The sequence below is a fragment of the Coturnix japonica genome, chromosome 4 (genome assembly GCF_001577835.2).
Source record: "Coturnix japonica isolate 7356 chromosome 4, Coturnix japonica 2.1, whole genome shotgun sequence".
Classification (NCBI taxonomy): Eukaryota; Metazoa; Chordata; class Aves; order Galliformes; family Phasianidae; genus Coturnix; species Coturnix japonica.
The window spans coordinates 13,090,857-13,109,415 of record NC_029519.1 but is presented as its reverse complement, the minus strand read 5'-3'; the positions used below and the strand labels follow the sequence as shown (position 1 = coordinate 13,109,415).

Here is an 18,559-nt window from a genome sequence, read left to right as displayed (position 1 = left end):
TGTGAGCTTGAAGGCAAAGTGAGCTGAAAAGCCCATCTGGTAGTTTGCATTAATTTCTCTTTGTTTGCACTGTTTATTAGCGGGATACTTGCCAAATCTAAACATACATCCTTCTAAGATGCCACCTCTGGGTGGCAGCATAAATATCATACTTAACATGAGCTGCCATCTAAGGGGCAGGGTCAAGACTTTCTGTGCAAGCTTCTTCCTGCTGACTTGTAGCCCTTCTGTGGTTTGCCAGAGATGAATCCTTCACAAGCTTTTGTCTCTTCGTAAAGCAGGCATTTGATTAGCCTGCTCTTCTACTCCTCTTTGCTGATAGCTGAGTCTTTTGTGCAGCATTAGCAGCTGCTTGGTGGGTCACTTGCCCTGCCAAAATCTGTAGTTACACACTTCTATAGATCTCTTCCTTGCACCTTCATTAGGAGCTTCCAGTGAATGAGAGGAACTGTTTCCTTCTGGTGTCTCAAGCTTATAGAGGAAAAACATCTTCATGGGGAAGCAGTTGTAATTTGAGGTTCGATAAAGGTAAAACAAACTGTGGGCATGAACTCAGTGAAAAGGCTAAGTCTGAAAGCTGTCTGTGGCTTTTGGTTAAATTATCAGCTGGTCTAAAGAGAGGTCTGTTAGTGGAAGTATTGCTGTAGTTTTAACTAGAAACTTATGGTGACAATCGTTGTCACAGCTTCTGCTTTCAAAGCAGCAAAGAAAAACATGAATGTTTAGGTATCTAAATAGCAAACAAAACTAATACTGGCCTTTAAGAGGAGGAAGGAGGGTTGTGGAGCATCAGGTATCTCAGTCTGTTTTACCTGCCTCTCTCATGTGTTCTCATTCACAGTGGCCAGAACTATGACTACTGCGCTTGAAAACTTTCTCTGCAAGTCTGAACAGATCTTGTTCTGTGTAGGCTTCAAAGGGAAATGGTGCCTCAAGGTATAACGGGTTAAGTTACATGTCAGAGGTTTCCTTAATTTAAGAAAAAAAAGTTGATCGAGAACTTCTATGAATGTGCTTTGACTCAGGTTTTAGACCGTCATGCTTATATGTTTATTTTCTTACTACATTTAGCTAGGTGAATTGAGGGAAATGATTACTTAACAGGGTATGTAATGATGCACTTCAAATTTGGATTTTGCTTTATAAATGTTACTGCTTATAAATACAAAGCATAAGCATTCATGGCACCCACCTGGAGCAAACTTTGTGATATTCCAATACTGTCACCATTGTTTCTAATGCATTGAAGCTGATATTCAGCTCCTTACGTAGTTTCTTAGTTGTTATGCACTAATTCATGCAGTTGAGCTGGTTGAAAATCTCTTCCTTTCATGGTGTGACAGCTGTGCATGGCCATCCAGAGCATTGCTTGTCTTTCAGGTTGCTGTCATCACTGCTGAAACGTACCTCCCACTCCTAACAGTGGATGTGAGCATAGTGAGGTCTCCATTCAACAAGTGCTGGTGAATGGCAGTGAATGCCATGTTTTCCTCATGGAGGAATTCAATTCCACCCCTTTGCTTCATCCTTGCTTCCATGTCAGATACCATTCTGTCAGGCTGCCCCTCTGCTGCCATCAGTCACACAGCAACAGAATGTTGGGATGCTGGTGGGAAGGGCCGGCTTCTACTGCCATCCCACCAACATCTGCCTCTGATATAGTGAGCCAACATTGCTTTCAGAGCAGCCCTCATAGAATACAGTGAGAAAAGAGTGGCCATCTGAAATCTGGAACTGCAGTGGTTTTTGCTGCTGTAGTTGACTTTCACAGATTTAAGCAATAAACTTTTGATCTGCAGGCTTGTACTCTTGTTAAGGCCAAAGACTGTGTATCTGGGAATCATAGTTAGAACTCACAAAAGCAGCCTTAACTCTGCTTGTCTAAATCCCACAAAACCTTTTGTTACTCAGTTATATTCATGCCCAGGCAAGTGAAAGGAAAGCTATACTTGCTGAAGATAAATGGTGAAGTCTTTGACCTGGTAGAGCAGTAAATCTTGAGCTAGCTAAATGTGTAGGTGTTGTGTTACACAGATCTTAGCAAGCTAATAAATATATGTTCTTCAGGAGCACCACCAAAATTGAGGTTAGTCTGTCTTTGTGGAATGTCAAGGCTGGGTTTCTTTTCCATTTATAAATATAGGTATAAGAAATTGAATTTGAGACTTCTGTGTAGCTTCAGCAGGTTGAGTACTGTAGCCTTCCTCATAAGGCAGACATCTGTATGTGGTCCAGCAGGGGGATTGGACTAGGTGATCTTTCCAGGTCCCTTCCAATCCCTGACATTCTGTGATGTCGTTAACTATTTTTTTCTGTATGTTGAGTTCAGTGCTATTAATTGGTATCTAACAGCAGAGTTGATCTTGTTGTTGGGAAGTTAAGGTACCCAGTATTCATGTTCCCTTTTTCTCTAGTGTTAAAACATTCTTATGTTCCTGCCTGGGTAAGCTGTCAAGTTTGAATGCAGAGGATGATATTAGTGGTGGTTAGGTACTGACACAGCTGTGTGAGATGCAGAACTTGTCCTGCTTTGTAAGCTTCCTTCTAGGAACAGTTCTTCCACAGCTGTCTGCCAGGTAGTTGCAGTATCTACTGTGAAAATAGCTCCTACCAACTTGAAAGTTGTGGCCAAAGGCAGATAAGACTGAGATTCACACGGAAATGTGCAGTAAGCACAGCAGTTTGGCAAACTGCAGGATACTGTGGAATTGATTCTTGGCTGTTACAGTTGTGTGCATCTGAGCTAATGTGGGTATTCTAGCAGTTCCAGGAAATACATTTGTTTTCCTATGTATGTGGTGTAGATACAGACCTGGTCAATTGTGAAGTCCTATGTTGCTGTTTCCTGGGGTAGGAGACTTCAAAACCATGGATTTTATTCCAATAACACCTATACGGTTTCTCCCAGTTCCCCTTTCTCTTTGGCTCTAAAGAAGCTTGTGAGGGTGAGGCATTCTGGATGACAACCTGAGGGATTTGATGTACCTCTTGTTCTTTTGACTGTGGGCTTTGTGACTTGATATGGGTATCAGAATGCAAGACAGTGTTCCATTCAGCCTTTCTTTTCTTTGCTCTCCAAAGGTAGTTGTACTGCCTTTAACTTTTATTCCCTGGTTAGCTTGCTAACAAGAATAGCTAGTTGTGTTTTGCTGGCAAATACTGGAGCAGGAGGACTGAAACTGAGGCTGCTGAATGATCAGTGTGGGACTTGCTATGAAGAGCACCTGCTTTTTGCAGCACATGGAAGAAAGGGGAAGAATAAAGCCTTAAATACCTGGTGGTGCATCCATCCTGAAGCTGTGATTATAGCTGCCAATAACACCCATTGATTACCTGAGCAGCTGAAGATTTAAGCTTACTGCAGGTAGTGGAATGACTTGCAGACATGCCAACCTCACAGAACCATCTCTGTTCATACACTTCCTTCCATGTATGGAGCACAATTGTGATTATTTCTCAGGTTCAAGAACAGATAAGGGAGAAAATCCTTATGTTTGTGCTGTATGGAAGCTGTCAAAGATTAGTTGCTTTTGAATAGTTTCATGGCTGGTTCATTTTTGCCCATTATGGAGGTTTTGTAAAACCAAACTAACAAAAGTTGTGCTCATAAGTATTCAAGTAAACTCTGTTTACTTGAGGATTAGTGTGTTGCAGGCTGGCACAGTGCCTAAAAGCAGAAGGTATCCACTATCTATTTGCAACTTTTGCTTGACCTCTTGCTGCCACCTGAGCCGTCAAGAGAGAACATACAGTCTGTTGATAGAAACTGTGCTTCACCTATCTAGAAGTAATGCTGTTGTGCTACGTTGGGAATGAAAGGGATAATCACACGGGAAATTCATTCTTTATAAAAGAAAATGTAAAGAGGAGCAAAGGAATTAGCTTGGAAATGTTCAGACTGTGCTTTTTCTTCTCCAACTGTTTGATCTAGATTGAGATCTCATTTGTGAGCAGTGTTTGTCATGTCAGAACACTTAATTTTTTTTTATGAAGGCACCTTATTGATTCACTGTGTGTGCTTCTGTAAGAAGTTACACATCCTATTAATTTCTGATTTGTAAACTTTGAGTTCTGATACGTGACAAGCATCATCCCCCTTCAGCTCTAATCTTTACAGTGGAAAGAGCATTAAAATATTGTTAAAGAAATATATGTTGAAGTACTTAAAATGCTACTTAAATACTAATGCATACTTGTGGTTTTTTAGATGTGCCCTACATCCACTCTCCCCCTGCTGCTGAGTAACTTACTTTCCTGCAGTTGGGTGTATGCAGTGGTAAATCACTTCCAAAGCTCAACAATCCAAAGCTGAGGTATCACTTAACTGTGCTGTTTCTTGGATTCTGATTGCGTATGAGCAGGTTAATTGGTCTGAACATTTGACCAGTCCTCTATAACTTTCTGCTTATTCTTAGGAGAACCTTATATTGACTACAGCTTTAGGAAGCCCCAAGTTGCTGTTCTTTCCTGAATAACATTTCTCTACCTTTATTGTGTTTGGTTTGTTTTTTGGTTCTCTGCAATATTTTGGCTGATGTGCTTGAGAATGGGAGGTGGGGAGCAGTGGGGTGTACTGAAGTTGCCTCGTAACCAATATCTCTAGGCCTGGAGAGAAAAGAGGGCAGTGTACCTAATGCTTAAAGCAGCTTTCCAGCCAGAACAAATCTTGAGGATAACTTAGGTTTATTCATTTTGTTGAGCTGTCAGTTACAAATGTGGCCAAGAGTAAGAACTGACTAAGGTTTCAAATGTTTGCTTCTTTTTTTTTTTTTTTTTTTTTTTTTTTAAGCTTGCATTTCAATTTAAAGGAAAAATTAAAAACCTACACACCGTTCTGTTGGTGGCATAAAGCAGTTTTCCTCAGTTCATGTAAGGCACAAAAGACCAAGCTTGTTCTGGAAGAATTATCCTTTGACTAGAAAACCAATACTATCCCTCCTTTTATACACTAATGAAAAGAACTTACTCTCCACACGCTGGTTCAATGGGGTAGAAGCTGTCAGGAAAATCCAATGAAAGGATTAGCTGAACTTGGCTAGATTAATCAGCGCCCTTGATTATGTCTTGCTACTCACTGCTAACAGCAATGGCGATGGAAATAATAGTAAGTCCATCCTTACAGGTATATGGTGGGTGGTAGTGGGGGGAGTGTCAGTGAGGAAAGCAGTAGGCAAGAAGCAGATCTCCCCTGTTTTCAGTCATTTCTTAAAAGCTGCTTCCATTCCTTGTCTATCCTCTGTAGCTGAAAACTAAAAGATTTTAATTGTTGTGAAGATCTCATTTATATTTTTTATTTATTTCTTTCGCATTCATGCATGTTACATAATTAAATCTGTGATATCAGAATCCTCTTTCTGCCGAGTTGCTTTTGAACTTGTACTGGCTTGCTATGCAGTACATGTTCTCCTGTAGCACAGTTCTTCAGCCTTCTTTCACAAGGGAAAAAGGCCTTGAGACTATTGAAAAGTCTAAACAAGAAGCAAGTTCTCATTTAGAACAGATCGCTAAACTCTTGAGTGTTTTGTTTTACACTGCTGATGCTTTTGACTTTAGTCTTTGTTATATTGCTGTATGACCCAGAAGTGACATGAGTCAGTGTTGATAGAGGACAAATTCTCAGGGATTTTTCCTCTTTCAGCTGTTCATTTCAAAAACCCTAACGCGGTGGAGGTAAAAATTAATGCAGATTAAAAAACACAATCTGCCAAACTACTGCTTTTGTACAGGGAGATAAGTGACTGTGCAGTGGGAACACATCCTGATAAGCTTGTGGGTAAAGAGATCTTCCCAGGATTTAAGCCAAAAGCTGCTGCCATTTGATTACAGTGAGTGCTTGGAGAGAGCTTTCTGATTACTGACTTTATCCAGCCTCCCGTTACTTCTGTCTGGGAAAGACTTTTCTTTCCTGCAAGTAGAACATCTGAGCTGGGTCTCCAAAGCAATCTATCAGAAAGTGTTCAGTGAGTACACTTGACTCTCTGAGATGGGATAATTAAAATAATAAAGTTAAGAGACTCCTCAAAACATAAAGTATCCACTGGACATATAAATGATTTTAGAAGGCAGTCATAGGTTTTGTGGTGTGTTTTTTTTAAGTTATGATTTATGGTAGGAGCTATATTGATTAAATCACTTTAAGAATGGGATTAAGGAGAGAAGCACTTTAAAAATACTTCATACAGGATTATTTAGGCCCCCTGTAACAAAAAACATTCTTTATTGCCACCGTATTGGGAAGGGTGCCCTGTGTTTTGGCATCACATCCATAGATATTTATTGCCTGCATATGCAAGAAACATATGTGCTTTGTCAGCTCTGTGAAGATAGAAATCAGCACAAGTATAGTCCTTGATCATAACCAAGCTGATTTAAAGATCATTTTGCTTTGTTTTGGGATACCCAGATTTGAGAGTCTGCTACCCATGACATATGGGAAGGTACTGGGAAAATCTTTCTTTCTCAGAGGGGAAAAAAGCATCAGGGAAGGGGAAAATCTTATGCTTGTCTTCCTGCTTCTTAGGGGAGAGTGTGATAAAGACAGAGCCAGGCTCCTCTTACCCTGTGTAGGCTGAGACAGGAACTGGTGAGAGCTGGGGAATGCTCTTCACCATGAAGGTATCCAGCCCCTGGTCAGGGCCTAGAGAGGGTGTGGAATCTTCACCACTGGAGCTACACAAGGTACAGCTAAATAAGGTCCTGTGCAACCTGCTCGAAACAGCCCTGCTTTGCGTGATCCTTCCTGTACTTTATTCCATTATTTATTTTCTTTATTGATTGTATCTATTGCATGCAGTTGTCTTGTTGGCAGGATTGGTGTTGAAGATGAATTAGTATGCAGTTTTCTGCTTTCTGTAGGGAATCAGTGGCAAAGGGCAGAGACTCTTCTGAGTTTGTCTAAAGCCCTTACAGAATTTTGTGAATATATTGTTTTGTGAAGGGGCAACATACTCTCATGCCTTCTCTCTCTGAATTCCTCTTTCCCCATCCAGCCCAATTATTTTCTTTTACCTGAAGACTCAGGAAAATTTCTATAGGAAACATTCTTTGAAATGTAAGAGGAAGACTAAATGAATCTCTTCTGTTCCTCAACCTAAACAAATCTTCATTATGCATGTGCCACTGAGATGGTGCATTGTTTTAGACTGTGTTTTACCACTGTGTAGCTCTGTGTTCCTTATTACTAATTATTTATTTTCTCCCCATCTCTTGGAGGCAGCAGAGACCTTCAAGTAGATGTGTGTGATCTCCTTGCAGTAGGACATTGACACTGCTGCACAGTGAGATAAATACTTGCTCTTTCTTTCTCTTAGTCTGGTATTGTGAGGCGGGGGAATATTATGTGTAACTAAGGTCGATCTTGTTAAAATAAACCAGTTTTAGGATTAATTCTGCTTTAATATGAACTTGGTGTTTAAAATACGTTCCTGAAAGTGAAAAATGCTGAATTCAGAAGGTTGCTTGGGCTGAAAGGTGACATCAGGAGGGCATCAGCTGAACACACTGCTCCAAGTGGAGTCAGCGATGAGGTGAGATTATTAAATAATAACCAGTCTGATCTTTGAAAACCAAACCTGGCTGCTAAGCTTCATCTTCACTTTAGGAAACAGCTGAATAATCTCCTGGTAACTGAGAATTTTGAATTTCTGTGTACATCAAATCAATGAACTGATTAGGGAAGCTGAAGATTTGGAGATATGCCCTAGCTGTGTTGGGTGGCACTACTGCTATGGCACTGAAAGCTCTGCCTTGTGAAACAGGATACTTTATTTATCCTGGGTTTCTGTAGCTTCAGGTGAATTAAGCTACTTTGGAGCCTTCATTCTGATGCTCAGTAGTGTGTTTAGGCTAAGAGCCAGGTTGTTAGTAATGCCAGGTAGGTGATGGGTCATGTCTCTGTGATAATGAGGGCTAGAGTTGGTGTGTGGGTGTACTGAGTACTGACAAACTGGCTTGTCTCCTGCTCAGCTGAAACTTTCTCTGTACATACCGTTCTTTGCAGGTTTTTTGAGGTTGAATGGAGGAGCCCAAACCCTCAGTTTTTTTCAACTGTTAATGATGTGCTGCAATTTTTTATGCTACATGTGTCCTCAGAACAAATTAAATCCTCATGTAGAATATCTCCTATTGCTGGTCATAGTTCGGAAGTATTAAGAGGTTTGGGAATTGGTGGCTGTCTTATGTACACTATAAAGTTTTGCTTACTCCACGAATCTCGCTTTTTAAAGCACACCAGTCTGCTCACTTCTGAAATCAACACAGAACTGTAGTGAGCATCATTCTGGAGTCGGGGAGAATTCAAACTGAGCAGATGTGATACCAAGAATTTGTCTGGTTTGGATCATCTTTGTGAATCAAATTCCTTAACTCCGTCCTCCGACCAATGCCCCTCCCAGACCCTCTTGCCTCCCCCTTACATGAGGTAGTGTTTTAGCTGACTTGTCGTGGTTTGTACAGTGTGAATGCAACTAGATGACATCTAGGTGGGTTTTTTGTTTGTATTTTAAAACCTCTTCTGAGTAGTTGTGCTGTGGAGACATGAATTATTTAGGCACTAAGTATCTTTCTGTAACCACCATAAATAAGGCTTAGTTAAACTCTTGTTCAAAACCTGACATCTACTGGTGAGAGTCATAAATGGATGCTGTCAGTGGGTGGTGGCAAGAGCTGAAGAACATGCTTTATTAAAATTCTTCTTTGGCCACAGGTTACGTTTTACTTTGCCCTAGAATAAGTAGTGTTTGAGTGTAGAACTAAAAATATAATGAAATATAAAATCAACATAAAAATGCTAAGAGACTTATACTTTTATGTGTTAGTTTCCTTAATATAGACAATCAAGCTTCCAGTAGACTGTATATGCTTTCAACATGTGTTTGCAGTCTAGGTGACCTACTTTGTAGGCTCATGTTTTAGTATAACTTTAGTATTGCAGACTTGATGTTTTGAATCACTGTAAGGTAACACATAATCTTTTCTTGTGTCTTTAAAGGCTTGCCATGGATGTACATCTCTAACCAAATGTGACTGCAGTGGAGTTAAAGGAGAAAAGGTAAGAATATCTTATGTGGTTGACTAATGCACAGACCCTTTGACTTCTGTTCCTGCTGTTGGAGTACCACTGCTACTACTAACAGTTATACAAATTTATCCTTTGAGGAAACAGTGGGTTCTCAGCATTATTTTTTTTAGGGCTTCAATGCTCTAGATTAATTTCTAACACATTTCAAAGGTGATTTTGAAGTTATATAAAAAAGTATAGCATTAAGGGAACAAATGCAGAGTATTCAAGTTACTGCTTTGATTCAATGTTATGCTGTTGCAGTATTTTACTATTGGCTGAGATTAAAGAGGGCAGATATCCAGAACTCAGAGTAATTTATGGGGCTGTACTTATCATCCAGATGGCTGTAGACAGATGAGGTCATTCCTTGGCATTTACTTACTTTTAGTTTAGTACATCAAGTATATTCTCAGTACACATATCTAGTGAAAAATAACATCCTCTTGATGACAAGTTTAGAGTTTGCTTGGGCTACCTGAAACTTCAACCTTGTTGGCGCATTTCCTTCAAATGGAGGTGGCTAAACCAGGTGTATCGTAACACTTGTAACAGGACTACTTTGGATTTAGTTTGAAGGCTTTCCAGCAGTGGTCTTCACATTCCTAATATGACTATAGCAGGTGCAACATTGGAAAATCCATCTATAATGTACAGTTAGTCTTTTTCTGAATTGGTCACAGATATTTTGTGAATTCAGTAAACAAAGTTATCTGGCAAGTGTAGATACAAAAACCTTGGAGTACGTTTTCTGGCCTTCTAAATAAAATAATAAAGGGAACATAGTGTTTCTGGCACCCGCTTATTAAAGTGGTAGACACACATAATGCAGATTTCCACTCTTAGAATCAGAGATTTACTGTGAGGTCTGGGAACTTGGATTCCTTCTTCACCAAAGTCAAGTTAAACAGCATAAAAGTCTGCCAGACCTCAGTATTTTTATTAAACTGTCTTTCAGAAGTTTCCCATCATGGTGGAATAACAGTAAAAAGCAAAGCCTGCACTCCTAGGTGTGGTAGGTTGCCTGTGTAACTGGTTTGATCATACACATGCCATCGCATTAGTTTCTCTATAGTTATGAAGGCAGCACTATTTGGTGTCTTGATTTGATCATTCAGTTCTGAGGAGCTGTTCAAGACCTTCACTGATGTCCATAATGCTTTTTTTAAATATTTTTTTTTTTTTCACAGCTCTAAACTTTTCCTGATATCTTATGTAAGACATCTAGAGATGTTCTGAGATGATGAGGCTGACCCATCACAGCATATCAGTTACTTAAATGTTTGATGCAGGTTTCCAAGCCTGATACCTCTTTAACCTAAATTTCTTGCAAATTATCTTTGTACCAGTTGAGTGTAGTTTTTTTGCTTTGATGCTTGGCATTTGGTATCTATACTTCCTTCTGTAGTGACCTCTGAACTGTAAGTCAGACTCTATATTTCCTTGTCTAATTGGCATATAAACAGCATTAGGCAAGGAGCTGTTTAAATAATCGTCCCTCTTTGATTCTCCATTGGAAATGTGACAATGTACTTGTAGAACTACTGGAAGTCAGGCGTATGGAGCCTGGTGATGTACTGGGAAGACAGGAAAAGCCTTGTCAAATGCACTCAATTGAGCCCTGCGCTTCTGTTTCACTCTTTCATTATGGGCCTGCAACTAGCTCATGCATCCAAGTTGCTGTCCACTTGCATTAAGTCAACCAAGAAGTGCTTCTTTGTTCTGTTCTGCAGAGCCTACTGGGTCCCTTTGCAGATTCAGAAGTAACCTTCTTTCTAAGTATCCTAGAGTTCCCTTCAGGATATCCAAATTCTAGCAAATCAGGCAAAATAATACAAATTGAACTGCAACAAGTAGGAAAACTATTTTCATGTTTTTCCATGGGGAGCTGCAGCTCTTAGTTAACTACTTCCATGCCATCGGTGATACTTCTGTAACTCTGCCTTGAGCCCTTGTGTACCAGTAGTATGTTATCTGTTGGACCAAAGCCCAGTAAGTTTCATTGTCTTTTTCTTTTTCTTTTTTTTTTTTTTTTTTTGGGGGGGGGGGGGGGGGGGGGGGGGTTAGGAGGAGCCCATATGTAGCTGACAAAAATCACTGCAACAAAGGTCTGTGTCTTCTTACAAAGTGAATCTTGTTCTTGGAATGTTCTGATGTATGTACTTGGAGCTCTGAGTTTCAGGAGGCAATTCAGTTAAATCCTCAAGGTTCCAATTTTCTTTTGTATTTGTCACAATAAAATGTAGTGTGGATATGACAAACTCGGCTGTTCTTCATTTCTGGAAAAAAACAAACAAACAGCTGAGAGAAAGTTGAAGCTTCTTAAACTTCAGTCACTATCATGAATAATTACTTGCTTTGTAAATGATGTCCTGAACTACAGTAACATTGCCCTGTATCAAAATGTTTACAGACACCTGTGACTCCTTTTGTGAGATAAAGCAGATCTGCTGAATTCTGTATGTTGAGACCCCCCTCAGAGTCTCTCTCTCTCTCTCCCTCAACTCCAAATCTCACCTAAAAGATCTATTCCAACTGTCCTCCCATTACTGTTGCTACCAGAAGCCACTAAACCATATCTCAGAGCTCCTCATCCAGATGTCTTTTGAATACTGCCAGGGACGGTGACTCCACCACCTCCCTGGGCAGCCATTCCAGTGCCTGACCACTCCCTGGGAGGAAAATTTTTTCCTTATGTCTAGTCTAAACCTCTTCTGTTACAACCATTTCCTTGAGTCCTGTTTGTTGCCTGGGAGAAGAGGCCAAGTCCTTTCTCATCACAACCTCCCTTCAGGAAGTTGTAGAGTGTAATGAGATCTCCCCTGAGCCTCCTCTTCTCAAGGCTAAACAATCCCAGCTCACTGAGCTGCTCCTCATAAGACTTGTGCTCCAGACCCCTCGCTAGTTTTGTTGCCCTTCTCTATATGGCAGTTCCAGGGCCTCAATGTCTTTTTTTTTGTAGCGAGGAGCCTGAAATTGAACACAGTACTGAGAACAGTACAGGGGGATAATTACTTCTCTACTCTTCTGCTCATGCTATTTTTAATGCAGACCTGGATGCTGTTGGCTTTCTTGGCCACCTGGGCACACTGTCAGCTCATGTTCAGCTGAGCATTGGCCAACACCTCTGGGTCATCCAGCCGCTCAACCCCAAGCCTGTAGTGCTGCATGGGGTTGTTGTGACCAAAGTGCAGGATCTGGCACTTGGCTTTGTTGAACCTCAGCCCAGTGGTCCAACCTATCCTGCTTCCTCTGAAGGGCTTCCCTACCCTCAGGCAGATGGATGCTGCCTCCCAACTTGGTGTCATATGCAAACTTAGTGAGGGTACACTCAATTCCCTCATCTAGTTCATCAATAAAGATATTAAACAAGATGGACCCCTGAACCAACCCCTGGGGGACACCACTTGTAACAGATTTTCATTAACCACTACCCATTGGGCATGGCTCTCTAGTCAGTTCCTCACTCAAAGGAAGGTATACCTGTCCAAGCCATGGGCAGCCAGTTTCCCCAGGAGAGTACTGTAAGAGACCATGTCAAAGGCTTTGCTGAAGTCTAGGTAGACTACATCAACAGCCTTTCCTTTATTTACCAGTCTGTTCACCCAGTCATAGGAGAAGATGAGGTTAGTCAAGCATGACCTGCCTTTCATGAACCCATGCTGGCTTGGCCTGATCTCCTACACACCATATACGTGCCATGTGATCTCACTCAAGATGATTTGTTCCACAACTTTTCCTGGTACTGAGATCAGGTTGGTGGGCCTGTAGTTCCCCGGATCCTTTTTACAACCCTTCTTGTAGGTGAAGAGTCACATCAGCAAACCTCCAATCCTCTGGGACCTCTCCAGTTAACCAGGAGTGCTGGTAGATGGCGGAGAGAGGCTCAGCAATCACCCCCACCAGCTCCCTCAGCACCTGAGGGTGGAGCCCATCTGGTCCCATGGACTTGTGACAGTCCAGGTGGAGGAGGAGCTCTTTAACTGTCCCCACCTGAATCACTGGGGATTCACTGAATCATCTTGTGTTCTATCCCAGTCTTTCAGGTCAGGGCATAAAGTGCCCTGCCTCTTCTCACTTAGGGAATGCCTCTGTGCAACACTGGAATAGAAAACAGTTGTTGGAAAAGTGTATATATATCTCCCAACATTTGTATTCCAGAGATCTGGATCAGGTTGACTTCTCCCCCAGTGGTCATTTCTCCAACCAATTTTTTTGTCCAGAGTAGTGATTATTGCCCCACTCTTTCCTCTGTAGCTAGTTTGGTACGGCTCCCTCAGGAAGGAAATCCTATTTTCACAGTTTCAATAGTGCATCTGTTGCCTCCTGTATTTCTTATGTTTGTTTGATTTACTTTCTTCTTTCACTTTTAAAGGCTGTGGCTCACCAGTTATGTGACTGCTCAGAGTGGACACCTCCGAGCAGTTGCACTTTAGAGGACCATTTGTCAGCAGCAGGTGACATGGAAGGCCAGCCTTTTGCTAAAAGTTTGTTCTAGTATCCATTTGCAGATGTCACCTTCTCTAACAAAAACATGAAGTGTGACCAATGTAAGATTAATAGTCATTGTGTAGCCTAGCTTGTACCTGATGCATCTGGCATGCCTCTTGTATGTGAGTTTTTCCTTAGTGTGCAAACACTGTTCTTGCCAGAGCTTGCTCCCAGGTCTGACTCTGCTTGATGTTTTCCTTATTGGGCACTCCCAAATTCCTCATTCTCTCTCCTTGAGGGGCACCCTAACCCTTTCATATCTGGGCCTGGGCTTTTAACATTTCTGCAGTCTTGCATTTCAAGTGAAGCAGTATCAGCTGTATAGCTCCATGCTAAAGTAGAGCCTGGAGTGCTCTTTCTTTTTCTATTGATCAATACATTCTGTAAGTGTTCTGAATGTATCTGTTAGTTTCTTGTCCTCTGCAGTGGAATGCAGGGCACCTACTGGAGTAGTGCGGTGAGAAAATTAGAATTTAAGAGTAAGTCTTAACCCTACTATCCACTGAGAACCTGAAATCATGTTCAACATAGAGATGCTGTGGAAAATAGAAGGGAGGTGAGCAAAGCCATGATGTTACCTTTTGCATGTTGTGTTCAAGGCTGCAAGTAGATGCTTCTGTTGTCTTGAAATCTCCAATTTTCAGTTCTCTGTTAACACTGTCCTCTTGAAGATTTTCTATTCCTGGTTCAGTTCCTGGCACTGGCTGAGGAGATCTAGGCAGGGCCTCACACTTCTTTGGGGCACACCATAGCTGGCAGATTGACATGTAGTAGATACAGGAGCTGCTATTTGAATTTTTGCTGAAGTGGTGCAAGAAAATGAAACTTCAAGATGAATCAAATAATTCACAGTGGACTACACAGCTCATACCTGGAGATGAAGGTGCTTGTTAGGATGGAATAATGAGCTCAGACCTCTCTTTCATTGGCAGTTCCTGGAGTTATAAAAAAATAATTCAGGTAAATCTATGTAAGTTGCCTTGCAGGTATCTATAAAGCAATAAGGAATAGTGCTGAGCAATTGCTTGTTATGTAAGCATTGTACATATGCTGGTTGGTAGAGCTGTGGGAAATAAAAGTTGATGTAATTGAAGAGTATGCAATAATCTGTATTCAAAAAAGGTGCACCAATTCTGGTATTTCCTAACTTCTTTGTACTGATTGTCACCTTAATATTTATTGATTTTTTTATGAGTCTATTGTATAAAAGAAAGAAAAGTAAATATTTTTTTGAATTTGCAGCTGTGAACATTCTGAAACTGCTGGAAAGCACTGAGTTGTAACAAACAACTTACAGAGGGACATACCATGGTGTATGGCAGAGGTGTATCTGTTACACTGAGCTGTCATGGCTTATGCAGAAATATTCACTGAAATGTTGTTGCTGCTTGGGAGGTTAGAATTTTAGCATGAGGTGTGAGGTAAAAGGGATGAGAAACATCATTTTGGTGTTGTCTTTTCTCTGTTTGTCTTGATTTATATTGTAAGCACTTAGGACCAGAGCCATCATTGAAGTTGAGTTTTCAGGAGAGATTTGATGGCTATGTTTTTAGAGGAAGATGGGACAGTTCTGTGCAAATGGCCAGAACAGGAGAGTTGTTATTAAAATGTTGCTGTCAATAAGTGGCTTATATAGTCGATAAACATCTACGAAACCTATTTAAGGGGTGTAGTTAATGGCAGTGCCCATGTACAGGGATTTCTGGAGCTGAGCTGGTTAGATGTGTAATTGCACTGTTAGAGTTTGTACAATAACTTCCTACTGAAAAGCAGAAAAATAGTTTATTTTGTGAATTTATTTAAAGTATCCTGTGCATTTGCCATATTACCATCTGTGCATATACTTTCTGTAGGGTGAAAGGGGATTCCCAGGCTTGGAAGGACAGCCAGGTCTGCCTGGGTTTCCAGGCCCAGAAGGACCTCCTGGTCCAAGAGGTGCAAAGGTAAGTCCCAATTCACTTGGATAGCATAGAAATGCAAGGTAGCGTTAGTTTGCTTGTAATGCTGATCCCGAATCATTCCAGAATTTTTGATTATCATCAGCTTAATAGTAAAAATCTTCAGTAGTGTATCAGGTTAGGATACATTAGATTGCTTGAAACAGTCAATTGTAAGAACATTGCTTTAAGTTTCCTGTTGGTCACCTGCATGTGTCTGCAAAGACTGTACATGCACTTGTATCCTTTCCCTTGGACTGCTGCTAAGGTCAGAGAACAGGTTTGGCAAGGTGTTGTGATGTTGTTATATTGCTGCTTGCAGTACTGCTTTACTTGGTTTACTGATTAGAGTGGTGTTCAGCTCCTGGAGAGGCCCCACCATGTTGGGCAGTATTGCAAAGTAGTGTTTGCACCTTGTGGCGTTCCTGGGCTGGGATTGGGTGGGGTGATGCAAATGAAGACCTCATTGAGCTGTGTAGAGACAGCGGAGGAATGTTCCTTGTGTTCTCTGCGGTTTCAGTTTATTTTTGTTTGCTACTGAATTACATTACCTTGTTCAGATGGTATAATATAGTATTAATATGTTGAAATGCCTTTCTCTGTATGCATTTGTATTTAATGTATACAAGCTTATCCAGGATCTGCCTATTTTGTCTGCAAGTACCCACAATCAAACTAACAGAAGCATAGCGAACAGGTGAAAAATAGATAGGTGATAAGAGTAATCAAAAGGCTACATTGAGAGGGAAAACTAACAGTGTAACAGTGAGACAAGAAAAGGGTCTTCCATTAGAAGCCGTGATTGTGTTTCTATTCTAAAAATGCCCTTTCCTCTCAATCTGTTACTATGAAGTTTAATCTTTTCTATCTTGTGTTGCCCACAAGAGGTCACTGCAGTATATTGGATGAAAGAAAGCAGAAAGTGTCTGCTTCTGTGCAAGCTGAAATAACTTTGATCAGAGATAACTATTTCCTCACTTGTGGCTTATCAGCTGCAACAAGTGCTGTTCAATGTGAGATCCAATACCAAAAATGAAATTATTCTGAGCCTTTTTACTCAGGAAGTGATAACTTGTGTAGCAATCTTGTTATTAAAATTAAAAGTAACTTTTATCACTGTTTACTTCAACAGAACAAAATGACTGCAAACTTGAATGTTGTTTTGTTGGTGTGGTTTTGGTTTTTGTTGTGGTTTTTCTTAGGGTGATGATGGACTTCCAGGACCTATTGGGCCCAAAGGAATTAGAGTAAGTATTGTTGCATTTTTCTAGTGATGTACTGGAATTATGAGTAAAGCCAGGGATGAGATGGGATCCTCACAGAATTGGTAATTTTGGGGGGAAAAAATAATTAAGGAAAGTAATGTATCTATCAACTAGAAAATATCATGTTACTTTTTAAAAATTATCTAAGATTGTGTAAGTAATACAATTAATTAATGCAACAGTTTATTATGGTATACAATCTTACATATAATTTGTATTATTTTTCATAAACTCATAAAGGAGGGTAATCCCAATACTGTATATATGTTATATTTGTACGTCAGGTTTATATGTGAGAGATTAATTTGTCTGGAAACCCTTTATGTTTTGTGAATTTGCTTCTTTTTGTCAGACTCCTCAGCTAGCGACAATTGATGTATCACTGTCTTCGGTGGTACATATTCTTCTTTTGTACCATGAGTTGTTGCTTTTTTTCCTCTCTATGTCTGCATACTATTACCTTAGTTGTTCTGCATGGTTGTTCTTCTCTGTGTTTTTATGCTATTCCCCCAAAATAAATGTAAGAACTTTGATGGCTGCCTATTATGATGTTCTTATTTTATAGGTGATTCTGATGTTTCTTTTTTGTTATAGGTTTATTTTAGTATTTTTGTAACTCCTTTTATAAATCCAGTGGCACCATACTGTTTAAAACATTCATGGTTAATTTCCTTTTAGGGACCACCAGGGCTTCCAGGATTTCCAGGAACGCCAGGACTCCCTGTGAGTAGAATGGGCTATATAGTTATGAAAAGGATCCATTTTGTCTTTCTGGCCCTGAAGACCATCCTGTGAACTAACTGTTCTATCCTGTTTTCATCTTCAAAGGGTTTACCAGGACAAGATGGGCCACCAGGACCTCAGGGTATCCCAGGCTGCAATGGAACGAAGGTAGAATTCCTTTAAAATTCAAAACACTACAACAATAATGTGATAAAGAGCTCCTGCTCTTCTGATTGTGGTCAATGAGTTTAATTTATTGTGATACTTACTGTTACTGAGTTGTGCATGTAATTCTGGAGTGATTCACACAATTGCATCTGAGACGAGAGCCTATGACCTAATATCTAAAGTAGCAACTGTTAATCACAACGTTAGTGTGCAGCCAAAATAGTTACTTTGTTACTTCTTCCAGTACTCAATTTTATGGTTGACAACAAAGGAATGTGTCATAATTAGAATAATATGCTATAATCTTTGTAGTAGACTCTTGCTACTACAGAAAATTTACTACTAAACAATGGAACTTTTTAAGTATTACTTTTTAATAATAATACCCTGAAATACTGACTGGGTGTCCTTGTTGGAACGGATTGATTTTATTCAAACGTGCAGCTTGGCGTCACTTTATGATCTTTCTTTTTGAGAAGCTGATCTTTAGCACTGTGTGCTTTTTCCCTCTCTGCATTATAGTAACTTGCCTGGAGGTTTGAAATATCTCCATTTGGAAAGTTCTGTTTCAGTCACTTGTATGGTTTTTGCAAACCATTTAACCTACGGATTATTGCCATTGCTAGCTAACAATGAAACTGGGCTTTTCATTAACCATTTGTTTATCTGTTTTCATTATGTTTAGTTTTTCTTTTTGACTAATTGTCATCTTCATCCCTAAGGGAGAGCGTGGATTCCCAGGCAGTCCAGGTTTTCCAGGTTTACAAGGGCCTCCTGTAAGTAAACATTTTTTCCAGATCAGCTGCCTTGTAATCCACTGAAAAAGCCCTACCTAAATCTATGAAAGCTCAGTTAACAGGTGATGATTAATTAGAGTATTTTAATGTCTAGCAAAAGAGTAAGCTCTTTTGCTGGAT

The 18,559-nt window shown here is 40.3% G+C and overlaps 1 protein-coding gene across 4 annotated transcripts in view; it reads left to right on the top strand.

The window, feature by feature from the left end:
* The window catches only part of COL4A5 (collagen type IV alpha 5 chain), a 73,184-nt gene that overhangs the window by 11,052 nt on the left and 43,573 nt on the right, over positions 1-18,559 (top strand). For all 4 annotated transcript variants that reach the window (XM_015860476.1, XM_015860475.1, XM_015860474.1 and 1 more), the window contains exons 2-7: positions 8,990-9,049; positions 15,403-15,492; positions 16,689-16,733; positions 17,430-17,474; positions 17,580-17,642; positions 18,365-18,418. In XM_015860476.1, coding sequence (XP_015715962.1) covers positions 8,990-9,049; positions 15,403-15,492; positions 16,689-16,733; positions 17,430-17,474; positions 17,580-17,642; positions 18,365-18,418 — 357 coding nt within the window. The remainder of the gene's footprint in view (positions 1-8,989; positions 9,050-15,402; positions 15,493-16,688; positions 16,734-17,429; positions 17,475-17,579; positions 17,643-18,364; positions 18,419-18,559) is intronic.